Source organism: Oncorhynchus tshawytscha, linkage group LG01 (genome assembly GCF_018296145.1).
Source record: "Oncorhynchus tshawytscha isolate Ot180627B linkage group LG01, Otsh_v2.0, whole genome shotgun sequence".
Taxonomy (NCBI): Eukaryota; Metazoa; Chordata; class Actinopteri; order Salmoniformes; family Salmonidae; genus Oncorhynchus; species Oncorhynchus tshawytscha.
The window spans coordinates 94,209,760-94,226,156 of record NC_056429.1 but is presented as its reverse complement, the minus strand read 5'-3'; the positions used below and the strand labels follow the sequence as shown (position 1 = coordinate 94,226,156).

At 40.8% G+C, this 16,397-nt stretch overlaps 1 protein-coding gene across 3 annotated transcripts in view; it reads left to right on the top strand.

The window, feature by feature from the left end:
- LOC112260173 (neurexin-1a) overlaps window positions 1–16,397 on the top strand; it is a 495,882-nt gene that overhangs the window by 116,981 nt on the left and 362,504 nt on the right. For all 3 annotated transcript variants that reach the window (XM_042327452.1, XM_042327447.1, XM_042327443.1), the window contains exon 10: window positions 5,173–5,292. In XM_042327452.1, coding sequence (XP_042183386.1) covers window positions 5,173–5,292 — 120 coding nt within the window. The remainder of the gene's footprint in view (window positions 1–5,172; window positions 5,293–16,397) is intronic.

Here is a 16,397-nt window from a genome sequence, read left to right as displayed (position 1 = left end):
ATAGGGTCTTAGCTACCTCATGTTTGTAAGATAGCAACCCTTGTTACCTGTGTTAAGGGTGTCAAATTGTACTGTTGTTATCAGTAGATACTATGTTATTATTTCAATACTATGCGGTGTATATGTTTCATTCAGTACAGTATTATGAATTTGTATATGGACCAATAGGATGAAAACATATACGTACTGTAAATGTTAACCCACAAACCGTCATTCATGATAATAACAATGTTTAGTTGAATAAATTAGTAAATTATCAAAATTAAACTGAATAAAAATCATTACAACTCATTCACTTCATCCACAACCGCTACAACTAATTAAAGTTACTTGAAATTCGGAATAATATAAAGCATTTTTATTAAGACACTGTCTAGTATACAATGAACTAAAATATAAACACACCATCAAACAATTTCAAAGTTTTCATGTAAGGAAATCAGTCAATTTAAATAAATTCATTAGGCCCTAATCTATGGATTTGACATAACTGGGAACACAGATATACTGTACATCTGTTGGTCACAGATACCTTAAAAAAAGTAGGGGTGTGGATCAGAAAACCAGTCAGTATCTGGTGTGACCAGTGTTGGGTTGTAATTCTCAGAGTAAAACACTCAACAGACATTATGAAAGCTTAGCCACGTTTATTCTGCCCAGTGGGTCAATACAGCCGCATTCAGACAACACATGTGTCCACCACCACAAATATACAGTTGAAGTCGGAAGTTTACATACACTTAGGTTGGAGTCATTAAAACAGATTTTTCAACCACTCCACAAATTTCCTTGACATCACGGGAAAATCTAAAGAAATCTGGCAAAACCTCCGATTTTTTTTTTGTAGACCACGAGTCTGGTTCATCCTTGGGAGCAATTGCAAACACCTGAAGGTACCACGTTCATCTGTACAAACAATAGTACGCAAGTATAAACACCATGGGACAACGCAGCCATCATACCGCTCAGGAAGGAGACACGTTCTGTCTCCTAGAGATGAACCTTACTTTAGTGTGAACAGTGCAAATCAATCCCAGAACAACAGCAAATAACCTTGTAACGAAGCTGGAGGAAACAGGTACAAAAGTGTCTATATCCACAGTAAAACAAGTCTTATATCGACATGACCTGAAAGGCCGCTCAGCAAGAAAGAAGTCACTGCTCCAAAACCGCCATAAAAAAGTCAGACTACGGTTTGCAACTGCACATGGGGACAAATATCGTACTTTTTGGAGAAATGTCATCTGGTCTCATGAAACAAAAATAGAACTGTTTGGCCATAATGACCATCTTTATGTTTGGAGGAAAAAGGGGGAGGCTTACAAGCTGAGGAACACCATCCCGACTGTGAAGCATGAGGTGGAAGCCTCATGTTGTGGGGGTGCTTTGCCTCAGGAGGGACTGCTGTACTTGACAAAATAGATGGCTTCATGAGGAAGGGAAATTATGTGGATATATTGAAGCAACATCTCAAGACATCAGTCAGGAAGTTATAGCTTGGTCGCAAAGGGGTCTTCCAAGTGGACAATGACTCCAAGGATACTTCCAAAATTGTGGCAAAATGGCTGAAGGACATTTTTGTTATTGGAGTGGCAGTCACAATGCCCTGACCTCAATCCTATAGAAAATGTGTTGGCAGATCTGAAAAAGTGTGTGCCAGCAATGGAGGCCTACAAACCTGACTCAGTTACACCAGCTATGTCAGGAGGAATGGGTCAAAATTTACCCAACTTATTGTGGGAAGCTTGTGGATGGCTACCCAAAACATTTGACCCACGTTAAATAATGTAAAGGCAATGCTACCAAATACTAATTGAGTGTATGTAAATGTCTGACCCACTGGGAATGTGATGAAAGAAAGAAATCATTCTCTCTACTATTATTCTGAAATTTCACAATCTTAAAATAAAGTGGTGATCCTAAGTAATAGGGTAATAACCAAGTAATAGGGTAATAAACCATAATTTCTCCCTTAAGGGGATCTGACCTCAACCTCTCATTTTCCTAATCCACAGATGTCCATCTGTATCCCCTATAGCAATCCTGTCACTTCCTCCTGTCCACCCAACACATTCCAAAGCCACCTGGCTCCTACAGATAACCATTAACTTCTGATGTAAAAACCAGTCTCTATCGCTCCTTAGATATGTTCCAAGTTTAACTCAGAATCCAACACCACCATTTGCCTCTGGCCATTGATTGTGGCCTGTGGAATGTTGTCCCACTGCTCTTCAATGGCTGTGTGAAGTTGCTGGATATTGGCGGGAACTGGAACATGCTGTCGTACACGTCAATGCAAAGCATCCCAAACATGCTCCTTGGGTGACATGTCTGGTGACTATGCAGGCCATGGAAGAACTGAGACATTTTCAGCTTCCAGGATTTGTGTACATGTCATTGTGACATGGGGATGTGCATTATCATGCTGAAACATGAGGTGATGGCGGCAGATGAATGGAAATAAAATGGGCCTCAGGATCTCATCACAGTGCCTCGGTGCATTCAAATAGCCATCGATAAAATGCAATTGTGTTTGTTGTCGATAGCATATGCCTACCCATACCATAACCCCACCACCTTGGGGCACTCTGTTCACAACATTGACATCAGAAAACTGCTCGCCCACACAACTCCATACAAGCTGTCTGCCATCTGCCCAGTGTAGTTCAAACTGGGATTCATTATTGAAGAGCACACTTCTCCAGCGTGCCAGTAGCCATCGAAGGTGAGCATCTTCCCACTGAAGTCGGTTACGATGCCGAACTGCAGTCAGGTCAAAACGCTGGTGAGGACAATGAGCACACAGATGAGCTTCCTTCCCTGAGGCTGTTTCTTACAATTTGTGCAGAAATGCTTGGTTGTGCAAACGCACAGTTTCATCAGCAGTCCAGGTGGCTGGTCTCAGACGATCCTGCAGGTGAAGATGCCGGAAGTGGAAGTCCTGGTACGGTGTGGTTACACGTGATCTGCGGTTGTGAGGCCGGTTGGACATTAGGCCTAATTCTCTAAATTGACGTTGGTAGATAAATTAACATTAAATTATCTGGCAACAGCTCTGTTGGACATTCCTGCAGTCAGCATGCCAATTGCACACTGCCTCAAAACTTGAAACATCTGTGTTGTGTTACAAAACTTTACATTTTAGAGATGCCTTTTTGTTGCCCCCAGCCCAAGGTGCACCTGTGTAATGATCACTGTTTAATCAGATTGTCTCAGATCTGGGTTTATCCTCGGCTACATTTCCGTTTTCTTTATCTTCCCATGTGAATAACAGAAACACACATCTACTCTCCCTTGAAATTATTGGGTCTTCCTTTCCTGTGTCGGTCCTCATGAGAGCCAGTTTCATCATAGTGCTTGATGCTTTTTTGAAATTCAACTTGAGGAAACTCTCAAAGTTCTTGAAAATATCCAGATTGACTGACCTTCATGTCTTAAAGTAATGCTGGACTGTCATTTGTCTTTTCTTATTTGAGCTGTCCTTGCCATAATTTGGACATGGTCTTTTACCAAATAGAGCTATCTTCTGTATACCAACCCTACCTTGTCACAACACAACTGATTGGCTCAAACGCATTAAGAAGGAAAGAAATTCCACAAACTAACTTTTAACAAGGCTCACCTGATAGTCGAAATGCTTTCCAGGTGACTACCTCATGAAGCTGGTTGAGAGAATGCCAAGAGAGTGCAATGCTGTCACTTTGGCTACTTTGAAGAAACTCAAATATAAATATATTTTCATTTGTTTAACACTTTTTTGGTTAGTACATGATTCCATATGTTATTTCATAATTTTGATGTCTTCACTATTATTCTATAATGTAAAAAATAGTCTAAATAAATAAAAACCTTTGAATGTGTAGGTTTGTCCAAACTTTTGACTGGTACTGTATATGGACCAAGGCCTCTCAACACACTATTTTCCAGAATAGTATGTCAAACATCATTTGCGTCTACAGACCAATTAACATTCACATGGGCACATAAATTACTGTAAATCAGTCGAGGATATTTGTTTTGTAACAAAACTTGGCACACATGTTGAAAACACTGGAAGACTTTTTCAAGCATATCGACCACACAGTGGCGCTATGATTCGGAGTGATGACATTTGGCTGATGGTGGCACAGTGGGCCCACAGCTGAACCTCATCTAGGCTGCTGACAGATTTAACAATATTTGTTATTTACTAAAAATAGTAAAATAAATATGAATATCAGTAAGCAAGAGTACCTTAACTCACTAAAACTAATGACAATCTCCTAAAAACTGTGTGTATATGTGTGTAAATGGTTTCTTCGTGTAAAGTGTTTGTGTGTGAAAGCGAGACTGATAGAGCAAGGCAGATAGTGAGAGACAGAGCGAGAGCGAGATAGAGACAAAGAGACATATACACAGAGAGAGAGAGACAAAGAGAGATGCAGAGAGACACAGAGAGAGAGACATATAAAGAGTCATACAGAGAGACATATACAGAGACACAGAGATATATATATATATATATATATATATATATACAGAGAGAGACAGAGAGAGACAGAGACATATAGAGAGACATAAACAGAGACAGAGAGAGACATATACAGAGACATATAGACATTTGACATATATGACATTTGTAATGTCTTTATTCTTTTGGAACTTCTATCGGTGTAATGTTTACTGTTCATTTTTATTGTTTTTTTTTCACTTTCGTATATTATCTACTTCACTTGATTTGGCAATGTTTTAACATATGTTTCCCATGCCAATAAATCTCCTTGAATTGAATTCAATTGAATTGAGATAGAGAGAGACACAGAAAGAGACAGATAGAGAGAGAGAGAGAGAGAGAGACAGAAACAGAAACAGAGACAGAGAGGTTATCAAATCAATAATAATAGATAAAAGTAACAAGTTTTAAGAGCAGCAGTAAAAAAAAATATATATATATATATATATACAAGGGGCTACCAGTACAGAGTCAATGTGCGGGGGCACCGGTTTGTTGAGGTAGCATGTACATGTAGGTACAGGTATCTTTGTCTCAGGCTGACAAATGCCATGTGTCAGTATATAAACTGGTAAATGGACTGCAAAGATTAAGTTGGATTATGCTTTTAATCACATATACGTGTTTAATTTTAAATTCCAATCGCATATTTTAAGTGATCCCTCCCTCCCTGTGCCCAGGCCCCAGTACAACATGCCAGGAGGACTCATGTGCCAATCAGGGTGTGTGCCTGCAGCAGTGGGAGGGGTTCAACTGTGACTGTAGCATGACATCTTTCGGAGGGCCACTCTGCAACGACGGTAAGACACACCTTTCAACTGCTTTGTGCATGTGCACGCACACGCATATACATGCACACACACACACACACACACGTTCACAATGTCCTACATTGCAGGAAAGTTCTCCTTCCAAGGGTGATTAAGATCCTACATATATATATATATATATATATATGTATGTATGTATGTATGTATGTATGTATGTATGTATGTATGTATGTATGTATGTATGTATGTATGTATGTATGTATGTATGTATGTATGTATGTATGTATGTATGTATGTATGTATGTATTTATTTATTTCACCTTTATTTAACCAGGTAGGCAAGTTGAGAACAAGTTTTCATTTACAACTGCGACCTGGCCATGACAAAGCAAAGCATTGCGACAAAAAACAACACAGAGTTACACATGGAATAAACAAACATACAATCAGTAACACAATAGAAAAATCTATATACAGTGTGTGCAACCTACAGCACCCTACAGTATATAAGAATGCATTTTGTCCTTTGTGTCACCATTTGTTGTAAACCATCACAAAACACACATCAAGTTTGCTTTTGTCTTGCTATGAACGCCACATTCCATACATTGAGTTCCACACGCTGAGTTGCATATATAAATTGTATCTTGACTGAGCGGCCATTATGCCAGAAGAGTCGACTAAAGGTAAGTGTTGTCGTCATCATGGCGGCAACAACGAACACGTTTATTTGGGACATTGGAGCACTTTTCTTCTCCTGTCACTTTAGTACTGATGTCCTTTAGAACCACTCTGTTCTCATTAGCACTTATTATATTCCAGTCATTATATTCCAGTCATTATATTCCATTATATTCCAGTCATTATATTCCAGTCATTATATTCCATTATATTCCAGTCATTATATTCCATTATATTCCAGTCATTATATTCCATTATATTCCAGTCATTATATTCCATTATATTCCAGTCATTATATTCCGTGACAACTGTTCTATACTTTACATGCTGCATTTGAAAACTCATTATTATATTACCAGTAGCGGTGTGTGGGTAAAATCACTGGGGAAGCCAAGCCAGGAAAAAAATGTGTTGTGATCATTTCGTTGTTTGCTCTATAACCTGGTAGTTCATATGCCACCATGAGATATATAAATTAAGTAAAACCACAACTCCAAATCTCTATCTCCATCCATGGCTAATTTAGGAATGGGCCAGTTTTAGCTAGCTAGCCACCGAAGGATAACAACACAACGAGATGCAAAAAATAATGTTTCTTTGGTCAATGACCTTTGGCTTTTGATGTGAGGTGTTTGTTGTGAAGCCAAATCCAAACTGGCTTCCCTTGACCATTCACAGTTGAGCTCACTCAGTTTTGCTCAACTCTGATTGCCTATTATTTTATACAAAAAAATATTAAGGGAGGCCAAATGCTCTCTCGGTTCCCTTGTATTCAATGCTACAGGTGACAACAGTAGACTCTTTTTACCAGACAACATCAGATAGATGGTCTACACATACAGAGACAGAGGGGCGCTGTTTCGCTCATTCGGAAGCTTTCATCAGTGAGATATATTCAGCTTCTTGCGAATTGAAGGAAACTTATGAATCAGAGAGACGAAATATACATTATTTTATGTTTTTTAATTTTTTTTATCTGTGAATTTTTTTATTTGCTCCATGAATACATACCACTGTATATGACTGTGGCCTCTAGCAATACCAAAGGACAATGCTATTAAACCCGAGAAGCCGGTGTTTGGAGGATATATTGGCATGGTGTTTTTAGGCACCCGTTCTGCATTTATGGACGTGACCCAGTCGTTCAGTATTTTTGTTCTGTATTTATGGATGTGACCCAGTTGTTCAGTATTTTTGTTCTGTATTTATGGACGTGACCCAGTCGTTCAGTATTTTTGTTCTGTATTTATGGACGTGACCCAGTTCTGTTTTATGGACAGTTGTTCATTTTTTGTTCTGCATTTATGGACGTGACCCAGTTGTTCAGTATTTTTGTTCTGTATTTATGGACGTGACCCAGTTGTTCAGTATTTTTGTTCTGTATTTATGGACGTGACCCAGTTGTTCAGTATTTTTGTTCTGTATTTATGGACGTGACCCAGTTGTTCAGTATTTTTGTTCTGTATTTATGGATGTGACCCAGTTGTTCAGTATTTTTGTTCTGTATTTATGGATGTGACCCAGTTGTTCAGTATTTTTGTTCTGTATTTATGGATGTGACCCAGTCGTTCAGTATTTTTGTTCTGTATTTATGGACGTGACCCAGTTGTTCAGTATTTTTGTTCTGTATTTATGGACGTGACCCAGTCGTTCAGTATTTTTGTTCTGTATTTATGGATGTGACCCAGTTGTTCATTCTAAATGTTCCATTGCCATACTGGCTGGCAACGTTCTCATCCTTTGCTTGCTAGCTAGCCAACTATGGTTAAATACAGTCACGTCAAAAAGTGCAGTCAGAATAACAGCAAAGCAGTTGTTTTGTAGTTGGCTTCATTTGGATCCATCCATAGCAATGAGCTTATGATGTGTGATTTTGCCTGGCAGAGAAAATGTGCTCTCTTGTTAGGATGCTGTTCAGGCAAAAGAAAGACAATCCATGACATTCATTTGATCTGATTTTAATAAATTAAACCCTACATTGTTGTTGTTATCCACCATAGCTGACATAGCTCAATCAATCACATGTATTTTTAAATCAGATGATGTCACAAAGTGCTAAACAGAAACCCAGCCTATAGCTATAGCTACTTATTGTATGTCACATTTATCTGTACATTCACTTGGACAGTGCATTGGTTGAAATATCTGTAGGAGTCTGTGCTACTACTTCTGCTGCCTTGCTTCAGCCTTTTGGGTGTTGATGGTGCTGCAGTGTGGTCTTAGTTTTCGGCCTTGATGTCCTTGATGTTTCTCCAGCATTTTCTGTCTGTCAATGAGGGATGGCATTAGCTAAGGAGCGAACCTTCTCACCGATGCCCACTCACTGACATAATCTCCCTCGCTTCTAAACAAGCCTTTTCTATGGTCAGTTTCTGGTCTTGAAACTGTGTTTCTGATTCTGTGATTTGTGTATGTAGTTGTTCCCGCTGCCCTGCACAACTTGGTAGAAGTGCTGCCAGATAGTTCCCACCCATCGGCACTGATCGAGTCCCTGATACACTCTCCTCTTCTTGGGTGGAGATCATATCAAATCAAATCAAATGTATTTATATAGCCCTTCGTACATCAGCTGATATCTCAAAGTGCTGTGTCATCCGCATAGCAGTGAAAGTTAACATTATGTTTTCGAATAACATCCCCAAGAGGTAAAATATATAGTGAAAACAATAGTGGTCCTAAAACGGAACCTTGAGGAACACCGAAATTTACAGTTGATTTGTCAGAGGACAAACCATTCACAGAGACAAACTGATATCTGAGATAAAATGCAAGGGCGTTCTCCAGGCATTTCGATACATATTTCCCTGGTGATGCCATTGGGCATAGCGGGTTCCCTGGCTGCTCAAACATGAATCCCCTCTTGGACTCCCTGCCCCTCTCCCTTGGGTCCAGATGATTCATTGTGGCCTTGTTATATGCTAGGTGGTGTATCTGAGAGTGAATGCATTGTAAGAAATATTGTTTTCCAGTAGCCTAATTGAGTCCAACTTAGAAATAACACAAACAGGCTATGAACAACATACCTTAGAAAGTTCTCGTCTGTTTTTACAAGGAATGACTTTTAGTTGTCTGTTCCCCTCCTTGTCCCAGATAAATCTGGAGGTTCAACCACACTTTCTGGACCAGACCACTTGCTGTACCGGGATTCAGAGCCTGGGAGTTTTGGAGCTGGGCCATGTCCTTATCGGTGATGGGACGGTGGCTGTTTGTGATATCTTTTCTTTGCCTTCTTATCTGTTTGATGTTGCCAGAAAAACAACCTGTCAACAGGACATGTACTATGAGGCGTGACTGAATGGACACTATTGTAGTGAGCTGTATAGCCTTATATTAAAGAATGTTCCTGCATCTCAAATGGCACCCTATTCCCTAGTGCACTACTTATTACGAGGGCCCATAGGGCTCTTGTCAAAAGTGCACTATTGGAATAGGGTGACTTTGGAATGCATACTTTGTTTCACTAGAGGGCAGAAGAGAGCTATTTCAAAGCAAAATACACTAATGCAAAGAAATGTGCATTGATATTGGTGCATTGTTATTGGTGCATTCTTATTGGTAAATCGGTGAATGGCTTGCTTGACCTGGCATTGGATGAACACATTTACATGTATTTCATTTTCATATGTTGTTGACAAGATAGTAAGTTGAAAGCTATTGTTCTAGATACAGTATATACACACAAACGTATGTGGATTCAGCTATTTCAGCCACACCCATTGCAGACAGATGTATACAATTGAGCACACAGCTATGCAATCTCCATAGACAAACATTAGCAGTAGGATGGCCTTACCGAAGAGCTCAGTGACCTTAAACGTGGCACCATCATAGGATGCCACCTTTCCAACAATCAGTTTGTCAGATTTCTGCCCTACTACAGCTGCCCCGCTCAACTGTAAGTGCTATTATTGTGGAGTGGAAACGTCTAGGAGCAACAGTGGCTCAGCCGCAAAGTGGTAGGCCACAGAAGCTCAGAAAGTGGGACTGTTGAGTGCTGAAGTACGTAGCGCATAAAACTTCTCTGTCCTCTTGTGACACTCACTACCGAGTTCAAAACTGCCTCTGGAAGCAACATCAGCACAATAACTGTTTTTCGGGAGCTTCATGAAATGACTTGCCTTGGCCGAGCAGCCGCCTACAAGCCTAAGACAACCAAGCCTAAGACAACCATGCTCAATGCTAAGTGTTAGCTGGAGGGGTATAAAGCTTGCCGCCATTGGACTCTGGAGCTGTGGAAACGTGTTGTCTGGATTGATGAATCACGCTTCACCAACTGACAGTCCAACGGATTAATCTGGGTTTGGCGGATTCCAAGAGAACGCTACCTGTCTCAATGCAAAGTGCCAACTGTAAAGTTTGGTGGAGGAATAATTGTCTGGGGCTGTATTTCATGGTTCAGGTTAGGCCCCTTAATTCCAGTGAAGGGAAATTTTAACGCTACAGCATACAATTACATTCTAGACAATTCTGTGCTTCCAACTTTGTGGCAGCAGTTTGGCGAGGGCCCTTTCCTATTTCAGCATGACAATGCCCCTGTGCACAAAACTTGGAGGACATCCTACGGAAGTCATAATTACTGTGTAAGTCTATGGAAAGGGGTGAGAACCATGAGCCTTCTAGGTTTTGTATTGAAGTCAATGGACACAGAGCACGGTAGCTAGCTGTCCTCCTTCTCTACCATGGTGCAACCCTACAGAGTGCTGTTGAGGCTACTGTAGACCTTCATTGCAAAACAGTGTGTTTTTTATAAATTATTTGGTGGTCATGTATTTACTATAGTTTTATCTTTAAAATGATAACTTTTTAAATGTTTCACAATAAAATATATGAAATTTACTAAGGAGGATGGTCCTCCCCTTCCTGCTGTAAGGAGCCTCCACTGATATATGTATTTAATTTGACTATTTTCTACATTGTAGAATAATAGTGAAGACATCAAAACTATGAAGTAACACATATGGAATCATGTAGTAACCAAAAAGTGTTACAAAAATCTAAATATATTTTATATTTGAGATTCTTCAAAGAAGTCACCCTTTGCCTTGATGACAGCTTTGCACACTCTTGGCATCTTGTTGTCCGTGAGAGTCTCACCTCACGTGTAACCCAAACTGTTTGGAAGTTACAGACAGAAGTTGGCAGATCGGCTGTACCAACTTCAGTCTCATCTTTCCGTAGAGGGGTCATACTAGTTTGTAGGCCAAACCATTCGGGCTATACAGATGAATTAGTGAGTAGACCAATTTTCGGATATCTCATGGTCTGACAAACACCACTCTAGTTCTGCCACCTTTCACCGAAGATGCGGAAGTGCGACATCAGCAGATGCTTTGGACTAAGACGAATCCAATGCAAAAAAGACATATCTCAAGTTTAAACTGACATATTTTGATGGGGATTGTTTTATTATGCTAATTTGATTTCTGTGGGGCCACAGAACTCGACTCTAGCGGGCTTTCTATCAACCGGGTTCATGAGGAATGCATTTCCAACAGTCTTGAAGGAGTTCCCACATATGCTGAGCACTTGTTGGCTGTTTTTCCTTCACTCTTCACTCTTCACCAACTCATCCCAAACCATCTCAATTGGGTTGAGGTCGGGTGATTGTGGAGGCCAGGTCATCTGATGCAGCACTCCATCACTCTCCTAATTGCTCAAATAGCACTTACAAATCCAGGAGGTGTGTTGGGTCATTGTCCTGTTGAAACACAAATGATAGTCCCACTAAGCGCAAAACAGACGGGATGGTGTATCCCTGCAGAGTACTGTGGTAGCTATGCTGGATGTGTGCCTTGAATTCTAAATAAATCACAGACAGTGTCACCAGCAAAGCACCCCCACACCACCACACCTCCTCCTCCATGTTTCATGGTGGGAACCACACATGCGGAGATCATCCGTTCAACTACTGTGCGTCTCACAAAGACACAGCAGCTGGAACCAAAAATCTCAAATGTTGATTTATCAGAGTTATTTGAACTCTGTGAAGCATTTTTGGGAGCTGCAATTTCTGAGGCTGGTAACTCTAATGAACTTATCCCTTTTAGCAGAGGTAACTCTGGGTCTTCCCATAGGTACACTTCAACTGTGAGGGACTGAATCTAAAACAAAAATCCAGAAAATCACATTGTATGATTTTTAAGTAATTAATTTGAAGATGAATGATGTTTCCACCTCCATGCTTCACGGTTGGCATGGTGTTCTTGGGGTTGTACTCATCCTTCTTCTTCCTCCAAACACGGTGAGTGGAATTTAGACCAAAAAGCTCTATTTTTGTCTCATCAGACCACATGACCTTCTCCCATTCCTCCTCTGGATCATCCAGATGGTCATTGGCAAACTTCAGACGGGCCTGGACATGCGCTGGCTTGAGCAGGGGGACCTTGCGTGCGCTGCAGGATTTTAATCCATGACGGCGTAGTGTGTTACTAATGGTTTTCTTTGAGACTGTGGTCCCAGCTCTCTTCAGGTCATTGACCAGGTCCTGCTGTGTAGTTCTTGGCTGATCACTCACCTTCCTCATGATCATTGATGCCCCACGAGGTGAGATCTTGCATGGAGCCCCAGACTGAGGGTGATTGACCGTCATCTTGAACTTCTTCCATTTTCTAATAATTGCCCCAACAGTTGTTGCCTTCTCACCAAGCTGCTTGCCTATTGTCCTGTAGCCCATGCCAGTCTTGTGCAGGTCTACAATTTATCCCTGATGTCCTTACACAGCTCTCGGCCATTGTGGAGAGGTTGGAGTCTGTTTGATTGAGTGTGTGGACAGGTGTCTTTTATACAGGTAACGAGTTCAAACGGGTGCAGTTAATACAGGTAATGAGTGGAGAACAGGAGGGCTTCTTAAAGAAAGATTAACAGGTCTTTGAGAGCCGGAATTCTTACTGGTTGGTAGGTGATCAAATACTTAGGTCATGCAATAAAATGCTAATTAATTACTTAAAAATCACACAATGTGATTTTCTGGATTTTTGTTTTAGATTCCGTCTCTCACAGTTGAAGTGTACCTATGATAAAAATGACAGACCTCTACATGCTTTGTAAGTAGGAAAACCTGCAAAATCGGCAGTGTATCAAATACTTGTTCTCCCCACTGTAAATACTTAGGGATGTGGTTGGATGATGAACTATCTTTTAAAATGCATATTGACGAACTTTGTAAACGGCTAAAAATCAAGCTGGGCTTCCTCTATAGAAACAGGACATGTTTGTCCTCTACAAATAGAAGACCAATTGTGCAAGCTACTTTTATGTCTGTTGTAGATTATGGGGGATATTATTTACATGCATGCTACGGCATCCATGCTTAAATCGCTGGATGCTACTTATAATTGTTCACTTAGGTTTATTACGGGTGCTAGTTACAGAACTCACCACTGTGTTTTATATCATAATGTGGGTTGGACTTCGCTGTCCGTTAGACGAGAACAACATGCTCTTGTGTTTGTCTATAAAGCACTTCTGAATAAGCTACCTTCTTATTTATCATCACTCATCAATATTAGAATTAGAATTCGTAAAACCAGGTCTCAAGCATGGATTACACTTGAGGCCCATGTGGTTTCCACAGAGTTGGGTATGGCTGCCTTTTCCTGTTACGCTCCTTGCCTATGGAATAGCCTGCAGACTAAACTTAGACTTGGGACTCTTGTCGCCCATTTGAAAAATTTATTGGAGGATTTTTATTTTTGTATTCCTTGTAACTGTTTCGGGTAAATTCTTGTGCTGTTAGGGGAATAACCTGTTAGGGGAATAACCTGTGTGTAAATGTAATCTGTTGCTGTATGTTTTGTGTTATCTGTGATGGTTTTGTTTGTCTGGTGTAGTTTCTTAATCATTGTACCTTTTACTGTATGTGTAAGCATGTACACGCAGGGCCCAGCTGTAAAAGAGACCTTGGTCTCAGTCTGTGTTCCTTGTTGAAATAAAGGTGTAAAAAAAACAAAAAAAACAAGGCACACCTGTTAATTGAAATGCATTCCAGGTGACTACCTCATGAAGCTGGTTGAGAAAATGCCAAGAGTGTGCGAAGCTGTCATCAAGGCAAAGGGTGGCTACTTTGAAGAATCTAAAATATATTTTATTTGTTTCACACTTGTTTGGTTACTACATGATTCCATGTGTTTTGTCATAGTTTTGACGTCTTCACTATTATTCTACAATGTAGAAAATAGTAAAAATATAGAAAAACCCTTGAATGAGTAGGTGTGTCCAAACTTTTAACTGGTACTGTATATACATTGTTATTGCCTTCATGTTGAATAGTATGATATTTATGATTAATGTGGACCATTATGTGTGAACAGACAAGATGTGTTGCAAATGACAGCATATTCCCTAGGTAGTTCACTACTTTTGAACATAGCCCATTTGGTGCACTTTTGACCAGTAACATAGCAGTATGCACAGTAACATGCACAGTAACATAGCAGTATATGCTTGCAACATAGTAGGACGGGGGCTTTGAGAACCTTAAAGTTCTGCAATATTAATCTCTCCTAAATGTTGTAAGAGGAGACGAGGAAATATATGGGGAGAGAAGGAGAAAGGGCGAATGTTTTCTTATTAATGATGAGCCATACAGAGACAGCAATACTGGGAGAATGTGGGAATGCTTGCATTAATTGAAGCAAATAGCCTACTTTGCTATGCAAAATATGCACAAGGGACAAGGGGAGAGTGTGCGGTAGTCATTATTGTCATTGGTAGTGGTTTGCGCTGTAAGGGGAGGATGGAGTAAACTGCTGAATGGCAATAAGAGAGAGAGAGAGAGAGGATTATACTGTATGGAAGGGTTGTGAATAAGGAGATGTTGAGATATACAGTATACTATATAGCTAACTCCAGGTGAACCCCTGTTCTGATCATTTAAAGGGAAGGAATAGGAACAAAGTAGAGGGATAAAGGAGAGGAACATCCATATTCATCCTTCAGCGAGATGTGTGTGTTATGGTGTGGTAGTGGTAGAGGCCTTTATCTGGGGCATAATGCATGTCCTGTACCCAGCGGGTTGGCAGGTTTATTCACAGGAGGCGTTAGTGAGAACAGGTCTGGTTCATTTCTTCTCATAGCAGTACATCTCTCTTTGGGCCTGGCTGGCACACACGCGCACACACGACAGACAGACAGACAGACAGACAGACAGACAGACAGACAGACAGACAGACAGACAGACAGACAGACAGACAGACAGACAGACAGACAGACAGACAGACAGACAGACAGACAGACAGACAGACAGACAGACAGACAGACAGACAGACAGACACCATTCCCACACACACAGAGAAACAGACACCATTCCCACACACACAGAGAAACAGACACCATTCCCACACACAACAACAGAAAGTGACTAATCCGTGCAGTGTGTGCATGCTTGTATGTGCGAGCATTTCTGCATGCAATGGAGGTGATACTGTAAGAAAGTAACTTTAAAAAGCAGTTTTTCATTTAGGAGTATAGAGTGAAGTGAAAACAATGCCTTTTCATTCATAGCTTATCATGGGGATCACTTGGGGATCACTTGTGTTTATCCATTTCACTTGCCAATGTAAACATATGTTTCCCAAGCCAATTGAATTGGAGAGAGAGAGAGAGAGAGACAGAGACAGAGAGAGACGGACGATTTCAAGCACCTCAAGAGTGAAATAAGGAGTGAATGAGTATGGAACAACATTTTTACCAAATGCATTAGCTAGCTGGGATGCAGAGCAGCCATTTTACAATGAAACCAATACGTACAGTATCTGAGGAAGAGGAGACAACTTCCTAAATTGTATCCTATTCCCTATACAGTGCACTATTTTTTACCAGAACCCACAGGATATCCCACGGTATTGGGAATAGGATGCCATTTGGCATGCATCCGAGGAGAGCGAGTCACATGCGCCGACAGACACCATTTCCGAGCTTTCTCTGGTGAGTCGTCATGGGCACCCAGCCGTACACTGCCTCCACAAGACGGAGAGAAACTCTATTTCACAGTCCCTGGTCCCCAGCCCCAATCACAATCCTGAATTGTACGGTATGATGCCACACATCACACACACACACATGAGCAAACACACACGCATGCACGTGCACACACACACACACACACAATGCATGGATCACCTGTCAATCATAAAGCATGGGATGGGAGAGAGATAGTGTACTATCTGATGGTGATAGCACCATCTCACTATCAGAAATGGGAATTTAGCCCCATGACACATCTGTGTCCCAAATGGCATTATATAGTACACTACTTTTGACCAGGCCCCATAGGGCTCTAGTCAAAAGTAGTGAACGATATTGGGAATAAGGTATCATTTGGGATCTACTCCTCTCTCCTTCCGTTCTCCCTTGCCTGGAATCCGTAATTGGACAACCCGGTAATTGAAATGGCTCCTAAGTAAAACTAGTGTGAGGCCTGGTTTCAGATGCTGTGTATTGTTGGTGGGAGATTG